The 25620-nt window shown below is 52.9% G+C and overlaps 1 protein-coding gene across 11 annotated transcripts in view; it reads right to left on the reverse strand.

Annotated features, from left to right (window-relative positions):
- TLN2 (talin 2) overlaps nucleotides 1–25620 on the reverse strand; it is a 7472684-nt gene that overhangs the window by 6044590 nt on the left and 1402474 nt on the right. For all 11 annotated transcript variants that reach the window (XM_069624483.1, XM_069624482.1, XM_069624486.1 and 8 more), the window contains one exon: nucleotides 1515–1623. In XM_069624483.1, the coding sequence (XP_069480584.1) occupies nucleotides 1515–1623 (109 nt within the window). The remainder of the gene's footprint in view (nucleotides 1–1514; nucleotides 1624–25620) is intronic.

A 25620-nucleotide genomic window follows, 5' to 3' on the forward strand; every position in this document is an offset into this window, starting at 1 on the left:
ATGTGTCTTTTCCTTCTGGACAAAAATATGGAACTGTTTACAAAATATCTTTTCTTTTCAAGAACCATGATCACTTTGCAATGTTACGACTGGTGTATTAGCTAATCCTTTCACGTCATCTATTCCCTCTCATGAGTTATTTAGTTTCATGGTGTATGTTGCATTTCACCTTATTGCGTCCAACTTGAAAAATGCACAGAAACTATCACACAATTAATGGTGGAACTCTCTATCTTGCTACCAGAGAATTAAAAACAATGTTGCACTGTCCTGCAGAATGTTACCTACATTTTATAACAAATTGAATGTTTTAATTTGCTACCTGATGTAATTTGTACTCTTATTTATGATAGCATCATTCCCTCCCTTCTCTTTACTTGTTTCTCACTTTGTCATGTTCGTTACCCCCCTGATTATCTTAATTCCTTTAACAGATCCCATCATTAATTCTTTCATTGTTATTATATTTAGTGTCATATGGTTCTTGTCTGAAACTATAAACCAATGTAAAAGTTTTACATATTTTACTTCTTGTTAAAATAATTTGTATTAGCTCCTGTTTTTTCTATTGTATTTATAGAAACCTTTAATAAAAATCAGTTAACTAAAAAATAAAAATATTTAATATTCGTCACTTCCTATGGCCATGGGGGAAGTGGAGGCTGTTTAAAGGGAGGGGGTTAAATGTTGAATGTTCAATGATGGAAAATAAAATATCTGTGCACAATGGGCATAATCCAGCATGTTGCCAGACTTTGGAACAGTTGGATACTCTGGTGTACTTGTGCACTCTGGTGTACTTTTAAAAAAAGAAAAAAGCTTAAGGAACCTGAGAAAAGCAGAAAGGAAGAGGAAGACCAAGGCCAATCAGGAAAGGTCTTAGTCCAGATTCTGGTGAGACTGGCAAGCCTGCAAAAGGAAAAGGAAGAATACTTCCAAATTAAGAACCAGAGTCAGGTGGGATAAGTGAAAGCCCATACCAGGGGCATAGGGGTTCACAGAGAACCTGATCCAGGGAAGCTCACAGAGAACCCAATCCAGGGGAGCTCACAGATAATCCGATCAACCGTTGATAGTGGATGACTTCATCAGGAACAGCAACTTTGGATGAGACAGGGAAGAAACCCACTCCTATATGGAGGCTCAGGGACCACAGCCCAGAAGGGCTAACATTTGCTTAGGAAATAATAACCCATGCCATGCCAAGGAATTGTGAGTGCCTGTTTGATTTATTTTTTCAAGGTAACCTAACCAGGGACATGAACTGTTGTAGACTTGAACTACCACAGTCCAACTAGAGATTAGGGTGTTTTTAGAATATTCTACGTACTTGTTTAGTTGTCCTTGGACCCCACATTATTATATGGAGCGGCATCCTTATTCTCCTTTGACCTATATCCTTGATCCAACTGCTCTCTTTTGCGATGAATAAATCAATGTTTTTGGAACTCACGGCCTGTGCTTTAGGCAAAGAACAGATGTTTGTTTTACAGGTTCAATCCAATATCACTCACCTGCGGTGAGGTTGACGACAGATGCAGTTCCGGCAGTGATGGCATCAACCTGAGAGTGAATTTCATGTTTAGATTCATCTACTTTATTCTGAATCCAAACTTTTGAAGCCTGAAAAAAGAAATGCAAACAAAGTGCATAGTTGGTAAAGAACACATTTAAATTAATACTACTAGAAGTTTGTTGGCCACGTGCTTTGAGCTCACTAAATATTGGAGTGTTTTGTTTTTCTGTAACTTTAGAATACTTAAATACAAATATACATTACAACAAATAACACCACTGACATCACGCAATTCCAACTTCATGCATATTTACACTATAAGTGCCATTAACCCACATATATGTTTCTGTATAAAAATTCCTCACATGATATGGTCAAAAGCATCCACTACAATAGTACATCATGGTCAGAATCAATTTGGTTTTGAATTTTGTGAAAGATAAACAGAAGGTAAAAGGTAGATTATTTTGACATTTCCAGAGCTCAGCATACAACAGTGTTGCTTGATACTACGAAATGAGACAAAGGAGAGAGATAGTGGGCAAGGGCATTAGAGGAAAAAGAGCCCGATCCTGATCAATTTACAGAATGATTGTAAATGGGGAGTGTCTAAATTAAATTAAGCCTATTTCCCAGACAGACCACTTTGACCGAATCACACAACCTGTCCTGATTGCTGCATGAGCTTTTCCCGCAACGACAGACAGAAGCAGGAAGAGGATATATTACTTGGGGCAACAGGTAAGTAGTGGGGCACGGATGCGGGAGGCAGGGTTTCGCAAGGGGTATGAAGGACAGGGAGGAGACGCCGGCTAACGTTGAGGAGTGAGCAGAGCCTACCGGGAGATTGGGAGCTTTGTGGTGTTCTCCAAACAAGAGAAAGGTCGGGGAGCAGGGCAATGGACTCTGGTAACGGTGTCTCAGTAAAAACGCCTTCGGGGAGTTTAATTGGAACCTGTAAATGGTTTCAGGGAAATAGTTCCAAAGACCAGACTCAACCTCTAGCTCCGGGATTATTGTTATAGTGAGGTATGTGTTACAGCACAGTACAGAAAGATTTTGGCAGCCATGCAAAGCTTGTACTTGCAGAGGAGGAAAAGTGGGCATTGCTGAAAGGAATGGTAGACGAGACAAAGGTATTTCAAACGGACCCTCCTGGCAAATGGGAGCCAGTGGAGGGAGGCATGGGCAGGGTTGATGCATGCACATTTATGCAGCTTCAGTAAAACTTCAACGCTGTTGCATTACAGATGCTTTGGAGTTGGAGAATGAGAGACGAGGAGGCCTAAGCAAAGGCTGTTGAGTCCAGTATCAGGGTGATGTGGTTACTGACAATAGCGATTTTGCAGGGGAAATAGATGTTTTTCTGTAAAGTGCATAGGTAGAGAAAGCAATATGATTGATCTGTGGGGCCTGGGAGAGAGTGGAATGCAGATGAAGTGCAATGGAGGACTGAAGGAATTAGCTGTTCAGTGGTTGCTTTGGAAGCTGTGGTGTTCTCACTTCAATCTTGTTTCTGTTCTGCTTGAGTCAGCTAGGCTGCATCTTTGTGTTAATAGCTTCAATGCAACAGGCAAAGGAAGGAGTGGTGTACATTTGGCTGTCATATGGCCGAGGGCACATACAACTACTGACACCAAAACAAGCTTAAAGGTTTTTATTAAACAAAAGTAAAGCATACGTTTATTGCATGGAAATGACTTTAGGGTGGCTGCAACAAAGCTTTTAGGGGAACAAAGTCCTTGAAATCAGGTTTATACACTAAGGACTGCAAATAAAAAGGCATTCAGAAAGATTCAGTCAGGAGGGTCTTCTGATTAATTTGCTCTAGCATGCAGTCTTCACACTTCCTCTGGGGACCGCAAAGCCTCTCTGGTCATTTGGAGCATCCTCCTTTTGTTGAGTGTGCCACAACCTCCTTCCCTTCAATTGGGGGCAGTCCTCTCCTCTGTCTTTTACTCAGGGATATTGTGCCCTGCTCACTGGTCTGCACCTAGGAATATAGTGCCCTGCTCACTATCCCTGGAATATAGTGCCTTGCTCTCTCACACTCTCTTTCCTGTAGCTCACCCCTCTTCTGCGTCTCAAGGGCTCACCTCTTCCTCACCAGAGCATGCCCATATTCAAGGGTGTATGGTGGCTCTTTCTTCACCTTACTGGCGCAGACTCCACTTTTGGAGTAAATGGGGGGGATTTTTCCCCTCACTGGAGCAAACCCCACTTTTGGAGTTTAGGGGGCTCTTCTCCCTCACACTGAAGAGCAGCCCTCTCCTGGCGTTCAAGAGACTCTTTTTCTCCTCACTGGTGGGCCCCTGACTTTTGGGACCCAGTTAGCTTCTCTCCCCCTCACTGGAGCACACTCCTCTTCTGGGGTGTAGGGGCTGCCATGCTCTGGTCCTCTCCGGCTTCCTCAACAAACTCCCCTCCTCAGCTCCCTGTCCAAAAGACACTGGCCCTCATTACGACCCTGGCGGATTTTTTCCGCCATCGACGGACTTTCCGGCCATGGCGCAAAGTCCCTTTACGCCATGGCGGATGGCGGACTTACCGCCCCATTCCGAGGTCGGCGGGGCGGTAAGTCCCCATTGACCCATTTACCCTTCCCCATTCCCATTTCGGCCCCATAGGGCTCAATGGGAGTGGGGAAGGAGTTAATTACGCCACCGTAAAATACGGTGGCGTAATTAACACCAAGGTCCAAGAGCGCCATGGATTTTTCCGCCCGCAAAAAGCGGGCGGAAAAATGACCATGGCGCTCCAGGAACTCGTAGTTGGCGGTAAGGGGTCCGCGCAGCTAACGCTGGCGCAGACCCCTTAGCGCCAGGGTCGTAATGAGGCCCACTGTTTCTTAGCATCTGCTACAAATCCCTCACACTTCTCAATTGATTCGATAATTACCTTCCCATTCCAAGCCAGCGGAAGGAATAGGATTTACGCCATATAGGATTTCATTCAGTTGGCTTCCAAGTTCTAGAGATGGTGCTTATTAGCTGCTCTGCTCCTCCTTACTGCCCACCTGCTCAGAAGATCATTTTGTGGGTTTCTGATGTAAAAAGGGCCATCGCATTGGAGAGGCAAACCTCTTATAAGTTCCCAACTGTGAAAAAATAGTATTTTCTTTTGGGGAGGGGGAAGGAAGCATTTCTCTCTGTATGCTGCAGCTGCAGAGGAGTCAGAAAACCTCTCTCCTTTACATGGGCTGGTGCTAGGGGTAGCATCCTTTAGGTTTTTCCCTTCGAGGATCTTTACAGGTTAATTAAGGGGTCTCTCAGGACGTGCTAGTGTTTCCCCATAGTGCATCTTTTCCCGAAAGATACAGGAATGTACTTCAGGTTTTGTATCTCGTAATCTGATGCACCTTCAGAGATGTAGTCCTGAATACCTCGTTTCTCTGGGACCTGGTAGTTTCTTATTAGTTGCTGTCTCAAGGGGTTCGGAAATAGTTCAGGTATGGTCCTGTAAGTCCTAGTCTTATGCGAATCAGGGCATGGATGCATTGTTTGTACTGTCACTGTCACATGGCGTAAGACCAACATGTGAAAATGAAGGATCTGATCAGAGTGACTAGAGGGCAAAATGAGACATTTAAAGGCATGGTCTAGTAAAAAATGTTATTGTCCCTACGGGTCAGCCATGTTTTTTTAAGCCTAAGTGGCTCGATTTTAGAAAACTTTCCTATGGACCTTACCCGAGTTTTCGTCCATTAAACGCATGCGAAAACAAGCACCAGGGAGCCGCCATTTTCTGATAATCCTAACTTTTCCACCATCGCCCTGGCTGACCTGCTTTTGCGGCACTAAATCAATTCCCCCACCCCTGAGCCTGTCATCAGCAGACTCGTACCGCCCATTTCCCAACGCCAAAGCACGTCTCGTGTCAACATTCGCTGCGCTTCAGCTAATGACGTGTCGCCATGGAAATGGCAGGACGCCTCTTTCCTCAATAAGTATAAACAGACCGTTTCACAACACACAGCAGCAGATTTTCGATTCCATTCCTCTCTCTGTGTTACTTTGAGTATTCTGTGACTCGTTTCAGTGCTCTGGTCAGCTACCTTCGCCGCTTGTAGCCCGTGTGAACAGATACCAGTACCACCGCTATAAATTATTTTAGTTTGTTTAACACACAATGGCTACAATAATGCCCTACATGTACGAGCCCGAGTATACCGAGGAGGAACTACTGGAAAGGGAAGCACGCGAAAACGATGGGGATTCGGACGGCAGTTGGCAGGACGAATCAACAGATGAAGAGCCTGGGCCTAGTCGAATGGACGGCGTCTCCACCTGGTGCACATGCAGTCGGTGCGAGCTAATGCCGACCGAGGAGGAGAACTGCTGCTGCCGAGAAAAGTCGGGATGCCTGGCCTACATTTCGGAAGGCGAGCCACGACCGCAATGCATCACCGAGCTGCCAGACTTCAGGGCAGCCTGCCTCACACGGGCCGTGTTGAGAATAATGATGGTGCTTATGCACGAACTTCGCGCAACTGTTCGTCCTCGTAATCCGAGTAACGAGTAAGTATACTCTGCTTGTCATGCCACTCCTATTTCATGTTCTTCTACTATATCCAAAATTACATCTACATATCATTGTAACGCATGTAAGTCGTTCAATAGTGTGCATTGTCTAGATAGCATTTGTCCGTGCAGAATGCCATTAGTTACAAGAATTGTCATTGACAACAAACGTTTATTAAACTTATCTTGGTCATTTAAAAACAGTTTGTTTCATTCCTTTTCACAGGTGGTACAGGCTGGTGGCCCATCGTTCCTTTACATGGTGGCTCCACGGGAGGCTTGGGCACCGCGTTCGAAGAGTGATACCCACCTGTGCCGTTCGTGCCATTAGAGAAACGTTCCCGAGTGACAGCGGTCAGTACAGGGGATTTTCTCTCGCTGTGCTGCAACCTGAACTGTACAATGTTTAAAGTCTTGTATTTTTGTGTCATCAAAATAAGATACAAAATAAAACACCACATATATTTTAACAACGGTTGTTTCGATTTTTTAAATGAATCAAGTGTGTCTCCATTCAAGGATGGACGTCAGACATCTGTGCTCCGAATGGGTGAAGGTCTGGTCGCTGTGAAGCAGGGTGGTCACTATCTATCTAAGCTAACATAACATATTCTCGATAATGCATGCACTAAATAAAACTTGTTCAAAGTTTTTCAGTGGGTTATGTCTCTATAAAAGTCACACATATGTCTATACTAACAATTACCATTGGATTATACAGGCCTTGGGTCTTGACCACTATAATACACCGGTTGAAGTGTGGGTCTGTGCTCACAAGAATCTCCGGTATGTGGCATTTGTTATTGATAAGCAACGATATGCTATCATTGATTTAAAGACGATATACTATATATTGATATAAAGGCGGTTCGCGCCGGTGGATGCGCGCTGGCATGGGGGGCTGTCAGGGGCGCGAAAGGCCAAGGTGCCAAACTACATGTGCACTTCAAAAGGTGTCCCACGCCAAGGGGCCATCGGTCACATGGCCTCCTCAGACCCCGTGTCTCCAGCCAGGCCTCCCCTTGAAGCAGGCCACCCCCCTGCAATCCACATAAGTGTGTCTCCATTCAGCAGTCTTCCTGTGCCTTATCTGCACGCCCCAGGCCCATCCATCCCCCCCCTCTGTATCAAAGGCGGTTCGCACCGGTGGATGCGCGCTGGCATGGGGAGCTGTCAGGGGCGTGAAAGGCCAAGGTGCCAAACTACATGTACAGTTCAAAAGGTGTCCCATGCCAAGGGGCCATCGGTCACATGGCCTCCTCAGACCCCGTGCCTCCAGCCAGGCCTCCTCTTGAAGCAGGCCGCCCCCCTGCAATCCACATAAGTGTGTCTCCATTCAGCAGTCTTCCTGTGCCTTATCTGCACGCCCCAGGCCCATCCATCCCACCCCCCTGTATCAAAGGCGGTTCGCGCCGGTGGATGCGCGCTGGCATGGGGGGCTGTCAGGGGCGCGAAAGGCCAAGGGGCCAAACTACATGTACACTTCAAAAGGTGTCCCACGCCAAGGGGCCATCGGTCACATGGCCTCCTCAGAGCCCGTGTCTCCAGCCAGGCCTCCCCTTGAAGCAGGCCGCCCCCCTGCAATCCACATAAGTGTGTCTCCATTCAGCAGTCTTCCTGTGCCTTATCTGCACGCCCCAGGCCCATCCATCCGACCCCCCTGTATCAAAGGCGGTTCGCGCCGGTGGATGCGCGCTGGCATGGGGGGCTGTCAGGGGCACGAAAGGCCAAGGTGCCAAACTACATGTACACTTCAAAAGGTGACCCACGCCAAGGGGGCATCGGTCACATGGCCTCCTCAGACCCCGTGTCTCCAGCCAGGCCTCCCCTTGAAGCAGGCCGCCCCCCTAAGACCACGACATACATACGTCATTCATTCACAAACACACCCCTGTTTCTAATACTTTATAAACCACTTGATATGTCTCATGAGAACATCTTTGTGCTTTGCAAATCAACTCCTGAACGTGTTACCTGGCAACCACTGAGATCTACGCTAATCTGCTCGTCGTCGTGCTATCCGTGAACTTCTGTGACCGCTTAGAGCAAACCCATCAGTGTGCTACCTGTGGCCACCCACCTATTCTCCTGCAACATACTGCTCTGCTTGCTGAATCCAACTGTTTGTTGGTCAAGGTAAGGCTCTGTATCCTAGTCATATTTCGCAGATTTTTAAATTTCTATCTATTTGCGAGTTCAGTACACAATAGTGCTAGGTTCATTGGTCTCATTGCTATTGACTTGAGTTTCCATTGCTATGCTATCAATAGATCTATTTATTTTCATCTGTGTCTATTGTCATCGAATTGCACCCTTCGGGGGTCCAGTCTATAATGTAAGCATGTTTCCTTCTCGTGCAATACAGAACATCCAAGGGATGAGTCACATGTTCAGTTTTTAGTCACATCATTTATACATTTCTGCAACTTATGCAAATACTAAGCCGCACATAATGAACTGGTATAGTTCCTGCGACCAAAACAAACCTTGCATTGATCATTGTATGATTCATTTACTTTTGTATCAAATCTTTATTCTTGAAGATTGTATAATAATGTCGATATTTACTATTCAGATTTATCAACAATGCCTGCCTGTTCGATTAGCGGTTGCCCTTCGAAGACCCATGCTAAATCTGAAGGCACTACAATGCATGTATTCCTGAAAACTGTTGATCGAATAAGAGAATGGGTCACACATTGCGGATATCCACTGGATGAGCTGGAAAGTAGAGTCCAACAAGTCTTACAGGACAAGAGGGGTGATCGATACCACATCTGCAGCCGGCACTTTTCCTTGGACATGTACACAACATCTTGGGTAACAAAGAAGAATAAACGGCGAACGACACGGAAATTGCTCGAAAACGCTATTCCCACTCTATTCGTCCACATTCCGCCACCGGTGAGTCAAGTGTCCGGATTTAGCTTTAGGCCTTGCGGTAGTGTGTAGGTATCCGAACGGATTAATTGATATTGTAGGTGTTCTATCCCTTGTAATAATTTCGATATTGATATGAGTGTATAGTTTTTTGAATAATGACATTTACCAATATATTCTTTTTCGATTTCATAACCCACAAACACAATGTATATATATGGGAACAGGCAACTGTGCTGTATTGAGCATTTTACAAGTATTCTGTCGCCTTACATGGCTATTTTTAATATTGGCATTTCATTATCAATCATTAATTTACCTTTACAACTTCTTGACTATCCCTTGAATCTGAAGCAAGAACATTCTACATCCTTGACGTGGTCGCAGTTATCAACCACTTCTAGCGCGTATCAGGTAATCTTACTAGGCTAATCTGCTACAGACAAGTTTTATGCATGTCAAGTAATATTTTTATTTTATCGTGTAATCATTTTACCGAATGTTTGGTTAGTGCTTTCCAATTGATATACACCTTAGTTATCGTCCACTGGTGTTTGTTTTCAGTTATAATTAGTGTTATCCATACTAATGCAAGTACTGTCTTTCAGGGAGATGCTGAAGCGTCCGCCACATCTACAACATTTCTAGATGTTCTTCAACAGCAGGAGGTATGGATACTGACAGCTCCATCGAGCGTCATCATCAGAGCTGGAATTCTTGTCGTTTGATTGTTCTACACAATGTTTCATTCGTGGTTAGCCGTTGATATGTACCTGTGCTGTCGACCCCAGGTGTGTGTTATGTTTTCACTATTGTAATCCTCACTAATGCAAGTACTATGTTTCAGGCAGTTGATGGAGCGTCAACCCCTGCACTTGATGCAGAGCCTGACATTCAAGTAAATCCAGGGGAAGTGGAAGCGGGACCATGCGTATACGAATCGGCGCAACAGCTTTCGGAAGTGCGCACTACATTTGCAACATCCATAGATATTCTTCAGCAGCACGAGGTATGGATAATGACAGCTCCATCATGCGTGATCATATAACGTGATTCCATTTGCTATACTTTCTTCCCTATTAACGCACGTGCTGTGTTTCAGGGAGACGACGAAGCTTCCACTACAATCACAACATCCAATTTAGATGATGCAGATGTAAATAAATCGGAGAAATAAGTCGATGAAATGTGATCATATTTTGATTTTCCTTGATTCTTTTGGACAATGCATCATTTGCGGTTATCTCTTTATATGTACCTGTGCGTTCGACCCCAAGTGTGTGTTATGTTTCCAATATTGAAAACCATACTAATCCAAGTACTGTGTTTCAGGGAGACGACAGAGCTTCCACCATAATCACAACATCTCATTTAGATGATGCAGATGTAAAGGAATCGTTGAAATAAGTCGATGAAATGTGATCATATTTGGATTTTCCTTGATTCTTTTGGACAATGCATCATTTGTGGTTATCTCTTTATATGTACCTGTGCCGTCGACCCCAAGTGTGTGTTGTGTTTCCAATATTGAAAAGCATACTAATGCAAGTACTGTGTTTCAGGGAGATGCGGATGCCTCCTCTCCAATACAACCATTCATGGCAGTCCATGCAGAGCCAGAGGTATGGATACTGACAGTTCCATCGAAATAGATCATCACTGGTCGAATACTTGTCGTTTGATTGTTGCACACAATGTTTAAATCGTGTTTGGCTATTGAGATATACCTGTGTGTTCGTCCTCACGTGTGTTTTATGCTAACAATATTTTGATACATAGTAATGAAAGTACTATGTTTCAGGGAGACGATGGAGCCTCATTCCGTGCTGTCTATGCGGATACAGAAAATATAGTCGTTGCAGCGCAAGAGGAAGGGAGAGATGTTGAAGGTCGAGTCAAAAAAGTTGCAAAGAAAAAAAAACAAAAAAGGTTAGTTACAAACAGTTCATAACTTTAAAAAAATGTTTGTGCTGGGGACTATTTTATGTTTTTTTCCAGTCAATTCTACTACACTACATCTTGTGTTTAAACTGAACATCCCTTTTCCAATCTCTCCTCCAGTTACCCGTGGGTGTCAGAACTATACACACACAGACAGTGAAGCGAATGAGAGATGTGGCTTGCCAGACCGTGTACACTATGGAGGAACTATTAATTGAGGTGAGGCGTGTTCAGGCTCGAGATGCTCATGTCCAATGGCCAGAATTAACTGTGTTTGGAGACTACAGCAAAGTTGCATTGGACCATAGCTACAGTGCGACCGCACCACCACAAGAAGATATTATTGAATGTATTGAAGATAGCTCTGAAGTAGTTGCAGATCAATTTACACAATCTACACCCGCCAAAAATTTGCCGCCAAAAAACCTGTCGACATTGTTGTGTTCTCCCATCAATGTTGAAGTAATAGATGTCGAAACGACAGAGAATGAACCGGCCGCAGCATCCATAGACGCATCAGAACTTGATATCAGCGATATTACTTTCCAATGTGTTGAAATCTCCACAACGTCACAGGCCGAAACAACGTTGACGCAGGATGACAGTCTAATGAAAGAGAGCAAATACATTGTATTCGACAGTTGTTTGATGGAAATTATAAGTATGCTGAAATGTGTGCATTCCATTAGAGGGAAAGTATGTGGGAAGCCATTGATTAATGTGACTCGTCAAATAAAACGCAGTAACGTCAAAATAAATGCCGCCTGTAGATTAAATCATAGGTTCTCATGGTCTGCACAACCAATGCTGGGGAAACTGCCAGCAGGCAATCTACTGTGTGCAGCTGCATCACTTTTTAGTGGCTCCAGTTTTAGAAAGTTAGAGGCTTTCTTTCAGTTTGTGGGACTCCATTTAATTTCTAATGCGCTGTACTACATATACCAACGTGATTATCTGTTTCCGGCCATTAGTGATGCTTGGAAAATTGAACAATTGTCTCTAGCAAGTACATTCGAAGGCAAACGATTCAGGCTAGCCGGCGATGGACAGTGCGACAGCCCTGGATTTTCTGCCAAGTACTGCACCTACCACTTTCAGGACATGGATAGTAAGAAAATTGTGAGTTCGGTGGTCGTGCAGGTAACACAATGTACATCATCAGTGGCCATGGAGAAACTAGGATTTATAAAATCAGTGGAATATCTACAATCAAGGGGAATGCACATCGACCTCATAGCCACGGATAGACACGTTTCAATTGCCAAGACAATGAGAGAGCAGTTCCCACATATTAAACATCAATTTGACGTATGGCATCTTGCTAAATCAATCAATAAGAAAATCTCGGCTGCAGGGAAAAAAAAGGTTTTGAAAGTATTTTGCAGTGGTCACATTCTATCACCAACCATCTTTGGTGGAGCTCAAAAACTTGTGAGGGGTCAGTGGAAATACTACTTGAAAAATGGCGGTCACTGATGCACCACTGTACCAACGTTCACCGCTGGACAGCAAATTAACATTTCCACCAATGTGAACATGGCCCTTTGTCCCCAGAGGAGGCACGGAAGAAGAAGTGGTTGATTCCATCTTCACCGACACACAAAGCCATTGAGAAGATTGTTTTCGACAAAACTCTATCAAGAGATTTGAGAGGACTGACAGAATTCTGTCACACAGGAGATTTGGAGATGTTCCACAATATGTGCCTAAAGTACAGGCCAAAGCGCTTGCATTTTAGCTTTCGGGGCATGAAACATCGCACTCTACTAGCGGTCTTGGCCCATAACAGCAATGTCGGACGTGAACAATCTAGGACTAGGGGTAAAGCAAGGATGCCTCGCTACACTAAGGTGTTTTCAAAACGAAGTAAGCAATGGGTGATCAAACCAGTCTATGATGAAATGCAGTTCGACTTTGTGAAAGGCCTTATTGTTGCTGTGTTAGAGAAGCACAGATATGGAATTTTGGACGTTTCTGTGCAGAGCAGTGATCCATTGCCACCGAACATTGCGACTGTGCCATGCCCACCCGAAGCACAGCTGATTGTGAAGTACAAATCCCGGTTTAAATAATTGCAATACGATTATCTTTTTGTAAATAAATGTTATTGTACAGTGTACCTGTAAACCTAACCCCTACCTTCACCATCATGGGTGGCGAACAAGCTGGGTGTCATCTTTGAATTCTCTCTATTCACCTCACATATGTGTATGTATATATTTTTCTCATGTCTCATCTCATGTAAATGTAAATGCTGCACACTGTTAACAGAGGGGAGGCTTGCGTATTGCAAATAATAAAACAAACAAACAAACAAAAAATCTCACTTTTAACTCAACTCCTGTGATACTTTATACTTTCCCTGACCTTCAGCAAAAAATTAAATGTCTCAATTTGGGCTGCAAAGCTCGCAGACAACGGGGACAAAATTGGGGCACTTAGAATGCGCCAGCCAAGCGGGCCGTGGCATTTGGGAGAGAAGCCAGTTCGCATTTGCACATTGAGGCGCACTACATAGACGGATTCTAAACTTCAAGTTCTCACAGATGCCTATACTACGTGATGTTGCAAATAAAGAATGCGAAGGACAGCGCCCAGATGAGGCCCACAAGTCGCACTGGAAGTATAAGGGTCTATTGTTTTTTTACCTTGAGACAGGGACCATGCCGAAAGAACTACATTTGAAGGGAGTGCGCAATAACGTAAGTGACGATAAGGCAGAATATTCAGAAACTAGACCGAGTTTCATTTTAGTTCAGTATACGAAAAATCGTTGTCAAGAGCACGGTCCGTTTTACAGACTGCATTACGAAGAGACACAATGGAAATTTCAAATATAATGTAAGTAAATCTTTACACGCTTTTATACCGGAATGAAGATTTAATGAATGGATGCATGAATAAATGAATGAATGAAGAGCTAGGAAAAGAAAGTAAAACGTGTTCGTAGTGGGCACATGGGCATGCAGGTCCACTGGTCTCACCGATCTCGGTCCTTGGCCCAGCCACTTTTCCCTGCACTTCCTACCTGCACTACGGGACTGTCTCTGTATCCTTCAGCCCCTTCTCCCGGCATTTACCTTGCACTTGCCACCAGCTGGCCCTATTATTTAATTTGTATTCAACTAACCATGTACAGCCCTTCCCCATGCGCGATCAGAAAGACACCTGGCCTAGTAGGATCGTTGTCTGTCTGCCCTTGTTCCCCACCTGCCTCCTCACGCCTAGAAACACTTGAGTATAGGCGCGTTACAAATGACATATCATATATCATATCATTCCTCACGCATGTAGACTAACTGTCGTTTATCATTGTGTGTTGGCCTTGATTTATCTCGTTACTTTTCGCATTGATTTTTAGAGACGAACATACTTCATTGAACTATCCTTGCAAGCAAATAGTTTCTGATCGGCCGTAATAAATGAAATGAGTAATATTAATGAAGTTCGGCTAGCGAGACTAATTATCATTTTTTTGTTTTCATAACAGGTATTTGAACCCATTCTGCCACTGCCATCTGTTTGAGACACCGGCGGATGGATTCTTCAGCAGACACCTGCAGCTTCGTGTCAAGAACTGGAGCACGATCACCATATTATGGGACGATCGCCAAGGGCCCACATGCCCTTACGCTGTACTAGTGGCTAGAAGCAACATATCAACCTTTACGCTGGCCTAGTGCCTACTTGATGGAACAGCCTTGTGGTTCACTGTGCTTCCGAAGTGATTCTTTTTACGAAAATGAACACCCTGTGTACCATAAAGGAACAGCGTGTGACTCAAGATGAAACGGAACAGTTATTGAGGATACAGATAAAAGAAAATAAATGGCTTTCGGAGTTAATATGGCAATTGCTGAATATTCTCTAAACATTTGGGGGTCGATTCATGGAAATAATGTGCACCGAAAATTCCTGCGCAGAGGTGCCAAAACGTGCGAATCGCAGTGCAAGTGCGAAAATCGCAGTGCAAGTGCGAAAATCGCAGGGAAACCAGCGCACATCGATTCATGGAAGTCCGTGCGCGAGAAAAACATTGGATGTGCGCTAAAAATGTGCGCCGCGCACGCCGGCGCACAGGTCATCCAACAGCGTGCGCCACGGCCACTGCGAAATCGCACATAGCGCGGCGCACATCACAAAAGTAGGCGGAACACGGGGCGTAACACTCGGAATGGGGAACAACGCGTGAAAATATGGGCGTCACGGGGGAAGTACAGGAGGCAAGTGCGCGGAACGCCCACACGCTCGCCTACAACCCGTATTCATGGAATCGAATAGGGCAAACCAGCGCATGGTCAAAGAGGCACACAGGGCCAAACAAGTACGCCACAAGAAAGCAGGCGGTAGCGCCCCTGCAACTGAAAAAAATGTGCGCCAAAATGTGCGCTAACAAAAAGCACCCATATACAGCCATGATGAATGGGCCATACAGTGGCCCTCTAGGACAAATGAGGTGCAAAGGGGTACCGACAAACACGGACACCCGCTGTGTGAAAAATAGCGTGTGCGTGTGTTCCTGGGTGCGCGGGAAGTTCCACACGCGATTGTCCTGGGTACGTGTACTTCGGGGTGCGCGGGAAGTTCCACACGCGATTAGCCTGCGTACGTGTACTACGGGGTGCGCGGGAAGTTCCACAGGCGATTGGCCTGGGTACGTGTACTTCGGGGTGCGCGGGAAGTTCCACACGCGTTTGGCCTGGGTACGTGTACTTCGGGGTGCGTGGGAAGATTCACACGCGATTTCAGCAGGGTACGTGTATTTCGGTGGTGCCGGGGAATGCTACACGTGATTTGGCCATGTGGGTCCTCCCAGGTGTTCCCTCTACACCCTCCATGGCCCCTGCAGGCAGCCCACACCACAGGGGACTACCCTGCACCCCTGCTCATGTCCCACAGGCAACCCATCCACCATGGCCATGCCCACCAGCCAACCCACATGTCACCTTGCACTACTGATCACCAACACATCTCTCCCATCGCCCCCACCCCCCAGCAGTGCAGGGGCACCCTCCACCAGGCCCCCAAACATGTCAACTCATGTCTCCCTGCACCCCCACCCCCCAGCCACCAGGGGCAGCCTCCACCAGGCCCCCACTCATGTCTCCCACCACCCCCACCCCCCAGCCACCAGGGGCAGCCTCCACCAGGCCCCCACTCATGTCTCCCACCACCCCCACCCCCCAGCCACCAGGGGCAGCCTCCACCAGGCCCCCACTCATGTCTCCCACCACCCCCACCCCCCAGCCACCAGGGGCAGCCTCCACCAGGCCCCCACTCATGTCTCCCACCACCCCCACCCCCTAGCAGTGCAGGGGCAGCCTCCACCAGGCCCCCACTCATGTCTCCCATCACCCCCACCCCAGCCACCAGGGGCAGCCTCCACCAGGCCCCCACTCATGTCTCCCATCACCCCCACCCCCAGCCACCAGGGGCAGCCTCCACCAGGCCCCCACACATGTCTACCACCACCCCCACCCCCCAGCAGTGCAGGGGCACCCTCCACCAGGCCCCCACACATGTCCCCCTGCACCCCCACCCCCCAGCCACCAGGGGCAGCCTCCACCAGGCCCTCACTCATGTCTCCCATCACCCCACCCCCCAGCCACCAGGGGCAGCCTCCACCAGGACCCCACTCATGTCTCCCATCACCCCCACCCCCCAGCCACCAGGGGCAACCTCCACCAGGCCCCCACACATGTCTACCACCACCCCCACCCCCCAGCAGTGCAGGGGCAAACTCCACCAGGCCCCCACACATGTCCCCCTGCACCCCCACCCCCCAGCCACCAGGGGCACCCTCCACCAGGCCCCCACTCATGTCTCCCACCACCCCCAGCCACCAGGGGCAGCCTCCACCAGGCCCCCACTCATGTCTCCCACCACCCCCACCCCCCAGCCACCAGGGGCAGTCTCCACCAGGCCCCCACTCATGTCTCCCACCACCCCCACCCCCCAGCCACCAGGGGCAGCCTCCACTAGGCCCCCACTCATGTCTCCCTGCACCCCCAGCCACCAGGGGCAGCCTCCACCAGGCCCCCACTCATGTCTCCCACCACCCCCACCCCCCAGCAGTGCAGGGGCAGCCTCCACCAGGCCCCCACTCATGTCTCCCACCACCCCCACCCCCCAGCCATCAGGGGCAGCCTCCACCAGGCCCCCACTCATGTCTCCCATCACCCCCACCCCCCAGCCACCAGGGGCAGCCCCACCAGGCCCCCACACATGTCTATCACCACCCCACCCCCCAGCAGGCCCCCACACATGTCCCCCTGCACCCCCACCCCCCAGCCACCAGGGGCACCCTCCACCAAGCCCCCACTCATGTCTCCCACCACCCCCACCCCCCAGTCACCAGGGGCAGCCTCCACCAGGCCCCCACTCATGTCTCCCACCCCCAGCCACCAGGGGCAGCCTCCACCAGGCCCCCACTCATGTCCAACTCATGTCTCCCTGCACCCCCACCCCCCAGCCACCAGGAGCAGCCTCCACCAGGCCCCCACTCATGTCTCCCATCACCCCCACCCCCCAGCAGTGCAGGGGCAGCCTCCACCAGGCCCCCACTCATGTCTCCCACCACCCCCACCCCCCAGCCACCAGGGGCAGCCTCCACCAGGCCCCCACTCATGTCTCCCACCACCCCCACCCCCCAGCCACCAGGGGCAGCCTCCACCAGGCCCCCACTCATGTCCAACTCATGTCTCCCTGCACCCCCACCCCCCAGCCACCAGGGGCAGCCTCCACCAGGCCCCCACTCATGTCTCCCATCACCCCCACCCCCAGCCACCAGGGGCAGCCTCCACCAGGCCCCCACTCATGTCTCCCACCACCCCAGCCCCCAGCAGTGCAGGGGCAGCCTCCACCAGGCCCCCACTCATGTCTCCACCCACCCCCACCCCCCAGCCACCAGGGGCAGCCTCCACCAGGCCCCCACTCATGTCTCCCACCACCCCCACCCCCCAGCAGTGCAGGGGCAGCCTCCACCAGGCCCCCACTCATGTCTCCACCCACCCCCACCCCCCCAGCCACCAGGGGCAGCCTCCACCAGGCCCCCACTCATGTCTCCCACCACCCCCACCCCCCAGCAGTGCAGGGGCAGCCTCCACCAGGCCCCCACTCATGTCTCCCACCACCCTCACCCCCCAGCCACCAGGGGCAGCCTCCACCAGGCCCCCACTCATGTCTGCCACCAACCCCCACCCCCCAGCCACCAGGGGCAGCCTCCACCAGGCCCCCACTCATGTCTCCCACCACCCCCCAGCCACCAGGGGCAGCCTCCACCAGGCCCCCACACATGTCTACCACCACCCCACCACCCAGCAGTGCAGGGGCAGCCTCCACCAGGCCCCCGCACATGTCCCCCTGCACCCCCACCCCCTAGCCACCAGGGGCACCCTCCACCAGGCCCCCACTCATGTCTCCCACCACCCCCACCCCCCAGCCACCAGGGGCAGCCTCCACCAGGCCCCCACTCATGTCCAACTCATGTCTCCCTGCACCCCCACCCCCCAGCCACCAGGGGCAGCCTACACCAGGCCCCCACTCATTTCTCCCATCACCCCCACCCCCCAGCAGTGCAGGGGCAGCCTCCACCAGGCCTCCACTCATGTCTCCCACCACCCCTAGCCCCCAGCCACCAGGGGCAGCCTCCACCAGGACCCCACTCATGTCTCCCACCACCTCCACCCCCCACCAGCCACCAGGGGCAGCCTCCACCGGGCCCCCACTCATGTCCAACTCATGTCTCCCTGCACCCCCACCCCCCAGCCACCAGGGGCATCCTCCACCAGGCCCCCACTCATGTCTCCCATCACCCCCACCCCCCAGCCACCAGGGGCAGCCTCCACCAGGCCCCCACTCATGTCTCCCACCACCCCCACCCCCCAGCAGTGCAGGGGCAGCCTCCACCAGGCCCCCACTCATGTCTCCCACCACCCCCACCCACCAGGGGCAGCCTCCACCAGGCCCCCACTCATGTCTCCCACCACCCCCACCCCCACCCCCAAGCAGTGCAGGGGCAGCCTCCACCAGGCCCCCACTCATGTCTCCCACCACCTCCACCCCCCAGCCACCAGGGGCAGCCTCCACCAGGCCCCCACTCATGTCCAACTCATGTCTCCCTGCACCCCCACCCCCCAGCCACCAGGGGCAGCCTCCACCAGGCCCCCACATATGTCTCCCATCACCCCCACCCCCCAGCCACCAGGGGCAGCCTCCACCAGGCCCCCACTCATGTCTCCCACCACCCCCACGCCCCAGCAGTGCAGGGGCAGCCTCCACCAGGCCCCCACTCATGTCTCCCACCACCCCCACCCCCAAGCAGTGCAGGGGCAGCCTCCACCAGGCCCCCACTCATGTCTCCCACCACCCCCACCCCCCAGCCACCAGGAGCAGCCTCAACCAGGCCCCCACTCATGTCTCCCACCACCCCCACCCCCCCAGCCACCAGGGGCAGCCTCCACCAGGCCCCCACTCATGTCTCCCACCACCCCCACCCCCCAGCCACCAGGGGCAGCCTCCACCAGGCCCCCACTCATGTCCAACTCATGTCTCCCTGCACCCCCACCCCCCAGCCACCAGGGGCAGCCTCCACCAGGCCCACACTCATGTCTCCCATCACCCCCACCCCCAGCCACCAGGGGGAGCCTCCACCAGGCCCCCACTCATGTCTCCCACCACCCCAGCCCCCAGCAGTGCAGGGGCAGCCTCCACCAGGCCCCCACTCATGTCTCCACCCACCCCCACCCCCCAGCCACCAGGGGCAGCCTCCACCAGGCCCCCACTCATGTCTCCCACCACCCCCACCCCCCAGCAGTGCAGGGGCAGCCTCCACCAGGCCCCCACTCATGTCTCCCACCACCCTCACCCCCCAGCCACCAGGGGCAGCCTCCACCAGGCCCCCACCCATGTCTGCCACCAACCCCCACCCCCCAGCCACCAGGGGCAGCCTCCACCAGGCCCCCACTCATGTCTCCCACCACCCCCCAGCCACCAGGGGCAGCCTCCACCAGGCCCCCACACATGTCTACCACCACCCCCACCACCCAGCAGTGCAGGGGCAGCCTCCACCAGGCCCCCGCACATGTCCCCCTGCACCCCCACCCCCTAGCCACCAGGGGCACCCTCCACCAGGCCCCCACTCATGTCTCCCACCACCCCCACCCCCCAGCCACCAGGGGCAGCCTCCACCAAGCCCCCACTCATGTCCAACTCATGTCTCCCTGCACCCCCACCCCCCAGCCACCAGGGGCAGCCTACACCAGGCCCCCACTCATTTCTCCCATCACCCCCACCCCCCAGCAGTGCAGGGGCAGCCTCCACCAGGCCTCCACTCATGTCTCCCACCACCCCTACCCCCCAGCCACCAGGGGCAGCCTCCACCAGGACCCCACTCATGTCTCCCACCACCTCCACCCCCCAGCCACCAGGGGCAGCCTCCACCGGGCCCCCACTCATGTCCAACTCATGTCTCCCTGCACCCCCACCCCCAGCCACCAGGGGCATCCTCCACCAGGCCCCCACTCATGTCTCCCATCACCCCCACCCCCCAGCCACCAGGGGCAGCCTCCACCAGGCCCCCACTCATGTCTCCCACCACCCCCACCCCCCAGCAGTGCAGGGGCAGCCTCCACCAGGCCCCCACTCATGTCTCCCACCACCCCCACCCACCAGGGGCAGCCTCCACCAGGCCCCCACTCATGTCTCCCACCACCCCCACCCCCACCCCCAAGCAGTGCAGGGGCAGCCTCCACCAGGCCCCCACTCATGTCTCCCACCACCTCCACCCCCCAGCCACCAGGGGCAGCCTCCACCAGGCCCCCACTGATGTCCAACTCATGTCTCCCTGCACCCCCACCCCCCAGCCACCAGGGGCAGCCTCCACCAGGCCCCCACATATGTCTCCCATCACCCCCACCCCCCAGCCACCAGGGGCAGCCTCCACCAGGCCCCCACTCATGTCTCCCACCACCCCCACCCCCCAGCAGTGCAGGGGCAGCCTCCACCAGGCCCCCACTCATGTCTCCCACCACCCCCACCCCCAAGCAGTGCAGGGGCAGCCTCCACCAGGCCCCCACTCATGTCTCCCACCACCCCCACCCCCCAGCCACCAGGGGCAGCCTCAACCAGGCCCCCACTCATGTCTCCCACCACCCCCACCCCCCAGCAGTGCAGGGGCAGCCTCCACCAGGCCCCCACTCATGTCTCCCACCACCCCCACCCCCCAGCCACCAGGGGCAGCCTCCACCAGGCCCCCACTCATGTCTCCCATCACCCCCACCCCCCAGCCACCAGGGGTATCCTCCACCAGGCCCCCACTCATGTCTCCCACCACCCCCACCCCCCAGCAGTGCAGGGGCAGCCTCCACCAGGCCCCCACTCATGTCTCCCACCACCCCCACCCCCCAGCCACCAGGGGCAGCCTCCACCAGGCCCGCACTCATGTCTCCCACCACCCCCAGCCACCAGGGGCAGCCTCCACCAGGCCCCCACTCATGTCTCCCACCACCCCCACCCCCCAGCCACCAGGGGCAGCCTCCACCAGGCCCCCACTCATGTCCAACTCATGTCTCCCTGCACCCCCACAACCCCCAGCCACCAGGGGCAGCCTCCACCAGGCCCCCACTCATGTCTCCCATCACCCCCACCCCCCAGCCACCAGGGGCAGCCTCCACCAGGCCCCCACTCATGTCTCCCACCACCCCCACCCCCCAGCAGTGCAGGGGCAGCCTCCACCAGGCCCCCACTCATGTCTCCCACCACCCCCACCCCCCAGCCACCAGGGGCAGCCTCCACCAGGCCCCCACTCATGTCTCCCACCACCCCCAGCCACCAGGGGCAGCCTCCACCAGGCCGCCACTCATGTCTCCCACTACCCCCACCCCCCAGCCACCAGGGCAGCCTCCACCAGGCCCCCACACATGTCTACCACCACCCCCACCCCCCAGCAGTGCAGGGGCAGCCTCCACCAGGCCCCCACACATGTCCCCCTGCACCCCCACCCCCCAGCCACCAGGGGCACCCTCCACCAGGCCCCCACACATGTCTCCCACCACCCCACCCCCCACCCCCCAGGGGCAGCCTCCACCAGGCCCCCACTCATGTCTCCCACCACCCCCACCCCCCAACCACCAGGGGCAGCCTCCACCAGGCCCCCACTCATGTCTCCCACCACCCCCACCCCCCAGCCACCAGGGGCAGCCTCCACCAGGCCCCTACTCATGTCTCCCACCACCCCCACCCCCAGCCACCAGGGGCAGCCTCCACCAGGCCCCCACTCATGTCTCCCACCACCCCCACCCCCCAGCAGTGCAGGGGCAGCCTCCACCAGGCCCCCACTCATGTCTCCCCACCACCCCCACCCCCCAGCCACCAGGGGCAGCCTCCACCAGGCCCCCACTCATGTCTCCCACCATCCCCACCCCCCAGCATTGCAGGGGCAGCCTCCACCAGGCCCCCACTCATGTCCCCTATCACCCCCACCCCCCAGCCGTGGGATTTGCCTGGGTACGTGTACTTCGGGGTGCGCGGGAAGTTCCACACGTGATTGGCCTGAGTACGTGTACTACGGGGTGCGCGGGAATTTCCACACGCGATTGGCCTGGGTACGTGTACTTTGGGGTGCGTGCGAAGTTCCACACACGATTGGCCTGGGTACGTGTACTACGGGGTGCGCGGGAAGTTCCACACGCGATTGGCCTGGGTACGTGTACTTCGGGGTGGGCGGGAAGTTCCACACGCGATTGGCCTGGGTACGTGTACTACGGGGTGCGCGGGAAGTTCCACACACGATTGGCCTGGGTACGTGTACTTCGGGGTGCGCGGGAAGTTCCACACGCGATTGGCCTGGGTACGTGTATTTTGGGGTGCGCGTGAACTTCCACACGCGACTGGGCCTGTGAGAGTGGGGTACGTGTATTCCAGGGGTGGGCGGGAATATTTACTCGCGACTGGGCCTGGGAGAGCGTGCTACGTGTATTCCTGGGGTGGGCGGGAAGATTCACACATTCGCCTACGACGCGCCGAAAAATAAATGGTCCAATCCTGAAACACGTACGCCAGCATGAAGCAGGCGTACGTCGACCCGCGTAGCATAAAAGTGCGCGCAAACAACAAACAAGCTCAGACGCCAGGATGAATATACTGTTCCTAGCAGCAGTGGCCGTGGGTTACCAAAGGAGGAGGAGGAGGATAGTGAGGGTCAGAATTTTCACTCCCAGAACCAGCCTTTTTGGGATGCCTGATGACCAGGTGTATGGGAGGTACAGGTTTCCACCACACATAATACTGGACCTGGTCAGTGAGTGGGAGGATGACCTCACATCACCCACCCTGTGCTCCCAAGCACTCAGCCCCCTGGAGAAGGTCCTCAATGTTCTGCACTTCTTGGCCACAGGATCATTTCAGCGGACAAGTGCCATAGTGGGTGGGGTGTCACAGGCCACGCAGTCACGCTGCCTACACCAGGTCTTGAACATCATCACTGCACGCCCATCAGTCCGTAGGCACATATACCTGCCCAGGACACCTGCAGAAAGGCAGGCTGCCACCCTCGATTTCTACGGTGTGGCACAATTCCCAAAAGTGCTAGGTGCCATTGACTGCACCCATGTGGCACTACGTCCCCCCAGGGCATCTGAGCACATCTATAGGAACCGCAAGCACTGGCATTCCATCAACGTGCAGGTAGTATGTAATGCCAAGGGAATCATCACCTCAGTATATGCCAACTATCCAGGGTCCACCCACGACAGCTTCATTTACCGAATGTCTACCCTAAGCCGGGACCTAGAAGCTGGGCGGCATGGCGATACATGGCTGCTTGGTGAGTATGAATGCCACTGCACATGCATGCATGTCAGATGCAGAGTTATGTCACTACCCCACTAATGATACCCATCACCTCCTCACCAGGGGACAGTGCCTACCCTCTGAGCACCCACATGATGACGCCAATTCGGAACCCCATCACGCCTCCAGAGGTAAGATACAACACAGCCCATATTGCAACCCGGGGCATAGTGGAGCGCACATTCGGAGTGCTCAAGTCACGCTTTCGCTCCCTTGACCGTTCTGGCGGGCAGCTGTTATATGCGCCCCCAGTAGTGTGCAGGATCATAGTGGCAGCATGTGTCCTGCACAATGTTGCAACACGCCAGGGCCTGGCTGAGGACATGGTGGTGCCCCCACATCCCCAACCACATGCACGCCCGCTGCGCATGGGAGGGGAGAGGGCACGGGGTGAGGCAGCCCGTACGCAGCTGGTGGCTAATTACTTCACATAGAAATCACACCACAGTGGAGTGCACACAGCCCTGGCACATACCATCTGATAAGCAATGATGACTCGACCTGACAATTAAGACGAACAAAGGGACAGTCAACTGTCAGAACCATAGCAGCCTGAGATTGTTCATGTGGAAGTGTCACAATGTGTGCATCCCTACCTACACAAACACCACCAATGCAGTGTCATCAAAAGACACTTCCATGCTGCAGAAATGAATACCCACTCGCAAAATACTACATGAAAACAGTGCCATGTCACCCAACCCCTCCCCGGCACGGCCACACAACACACCATGGCATGTCATGCAATGTGAGAGGAAACAAATTAATCCCCACAACATGCCCCAAGTGTCACCAGCTACAGTGTCCCTAATGGAAACATGTCCACACATGAAATGCTCACAGTAATGCAGGACCTACAACACACATTACCAAATACTTACCAAGAATACCAATCACCTACACAACTTCCAACCTACCTTAAACATGACATTACAGACTTAAAAATTTGCTAGCCTCACTACCTGATGATGCCAGCCCTCCGAACACTTCCAAGTATACAGTGTTAGCGCCACGCAAGAGTGTAGGTGCACTGCTTACAACATGGACTCCAGTTCCATGGTGGACCGCATTGTGAAGACATGAGGAATGGACCTGCAAATTAGGAGGATGAGATGGATGCAGAGGCACATATCAATACACCATGCAGTGTACAATACAACAACAATATGCACTATGAATGTATACACAGTATTGACTACAGACTGCCCACACAGCTCATGGGAGTCCAATGTCACCATGTATGTCAATGTCACTTGGGCACACCCTTTGCAAGCCTATGGAAACAGGAAGCAGGAGGGGTGTGTGTCACAAAAACCCAAGCATCTGAACCAAATTCATGACAAGCCTGCATGTGCCCAGCCACAATGCAGCGTATGCCCACGGGAGCCACACAAGGCAACACACTGTCCCAAAAAAAAAAAAAAAAAAAAAATGGCCATTAATGGGCCTGGGGGGATGGGGGAGGCCACCCAGGAGGTCCGAGGACAGGGTGCACAACAAAACTCACCTGTGTGGATCTTGCGGGAAAAAAAACACCTCCATGGGCTCATGGCCTACACGGCTACCCTATTGAGGGAGTATCACTGCTGTCGCTCTCCTCACCCTCTGCAGCTGCATCAGAAGGTGGTGGCACCATGGGAGGCAGCACACGCAAAGCCCTAGTCTGTTCCTCCATGGCTGCAAGCATGCGGGTGTGGTAGGTCTCGTTCTGAAGGATAAGTGTGCGGAGGTCCCCATGCAACAACTCACGGGATGCCCGGACCTCCGCCCTAGTTGCCTGCATCTCAGCTGAGAGCGTACGTGTGAGACGCTCCAGCTGCTGTTCTGTCCTTCTGTTTGTTGAAGCCTCAAGCTCAACAAGAGTCGTCCTGAGGTGAAGGAGTTCCACCCTCAGGGCTTCCCTGTCGCCCTGGA

Source organism: Ambystoma mexicanum, chromosome 11 (genome assembly GCF_040938575.1).
Source record: "Ambystoma mexicanum isolate Mex_15411 chromosome 11, UKY_AmexF1_1, whole genome shotgun sequence".
In the NCBI taxonomy this organism is placed as follows: domain Eukaryota; kingdom Metazoa; phylum Chordata; class Amphibia; order Caudata; family Ambystomatidae; genus Ambystoma; species Ambystoma mexicanum.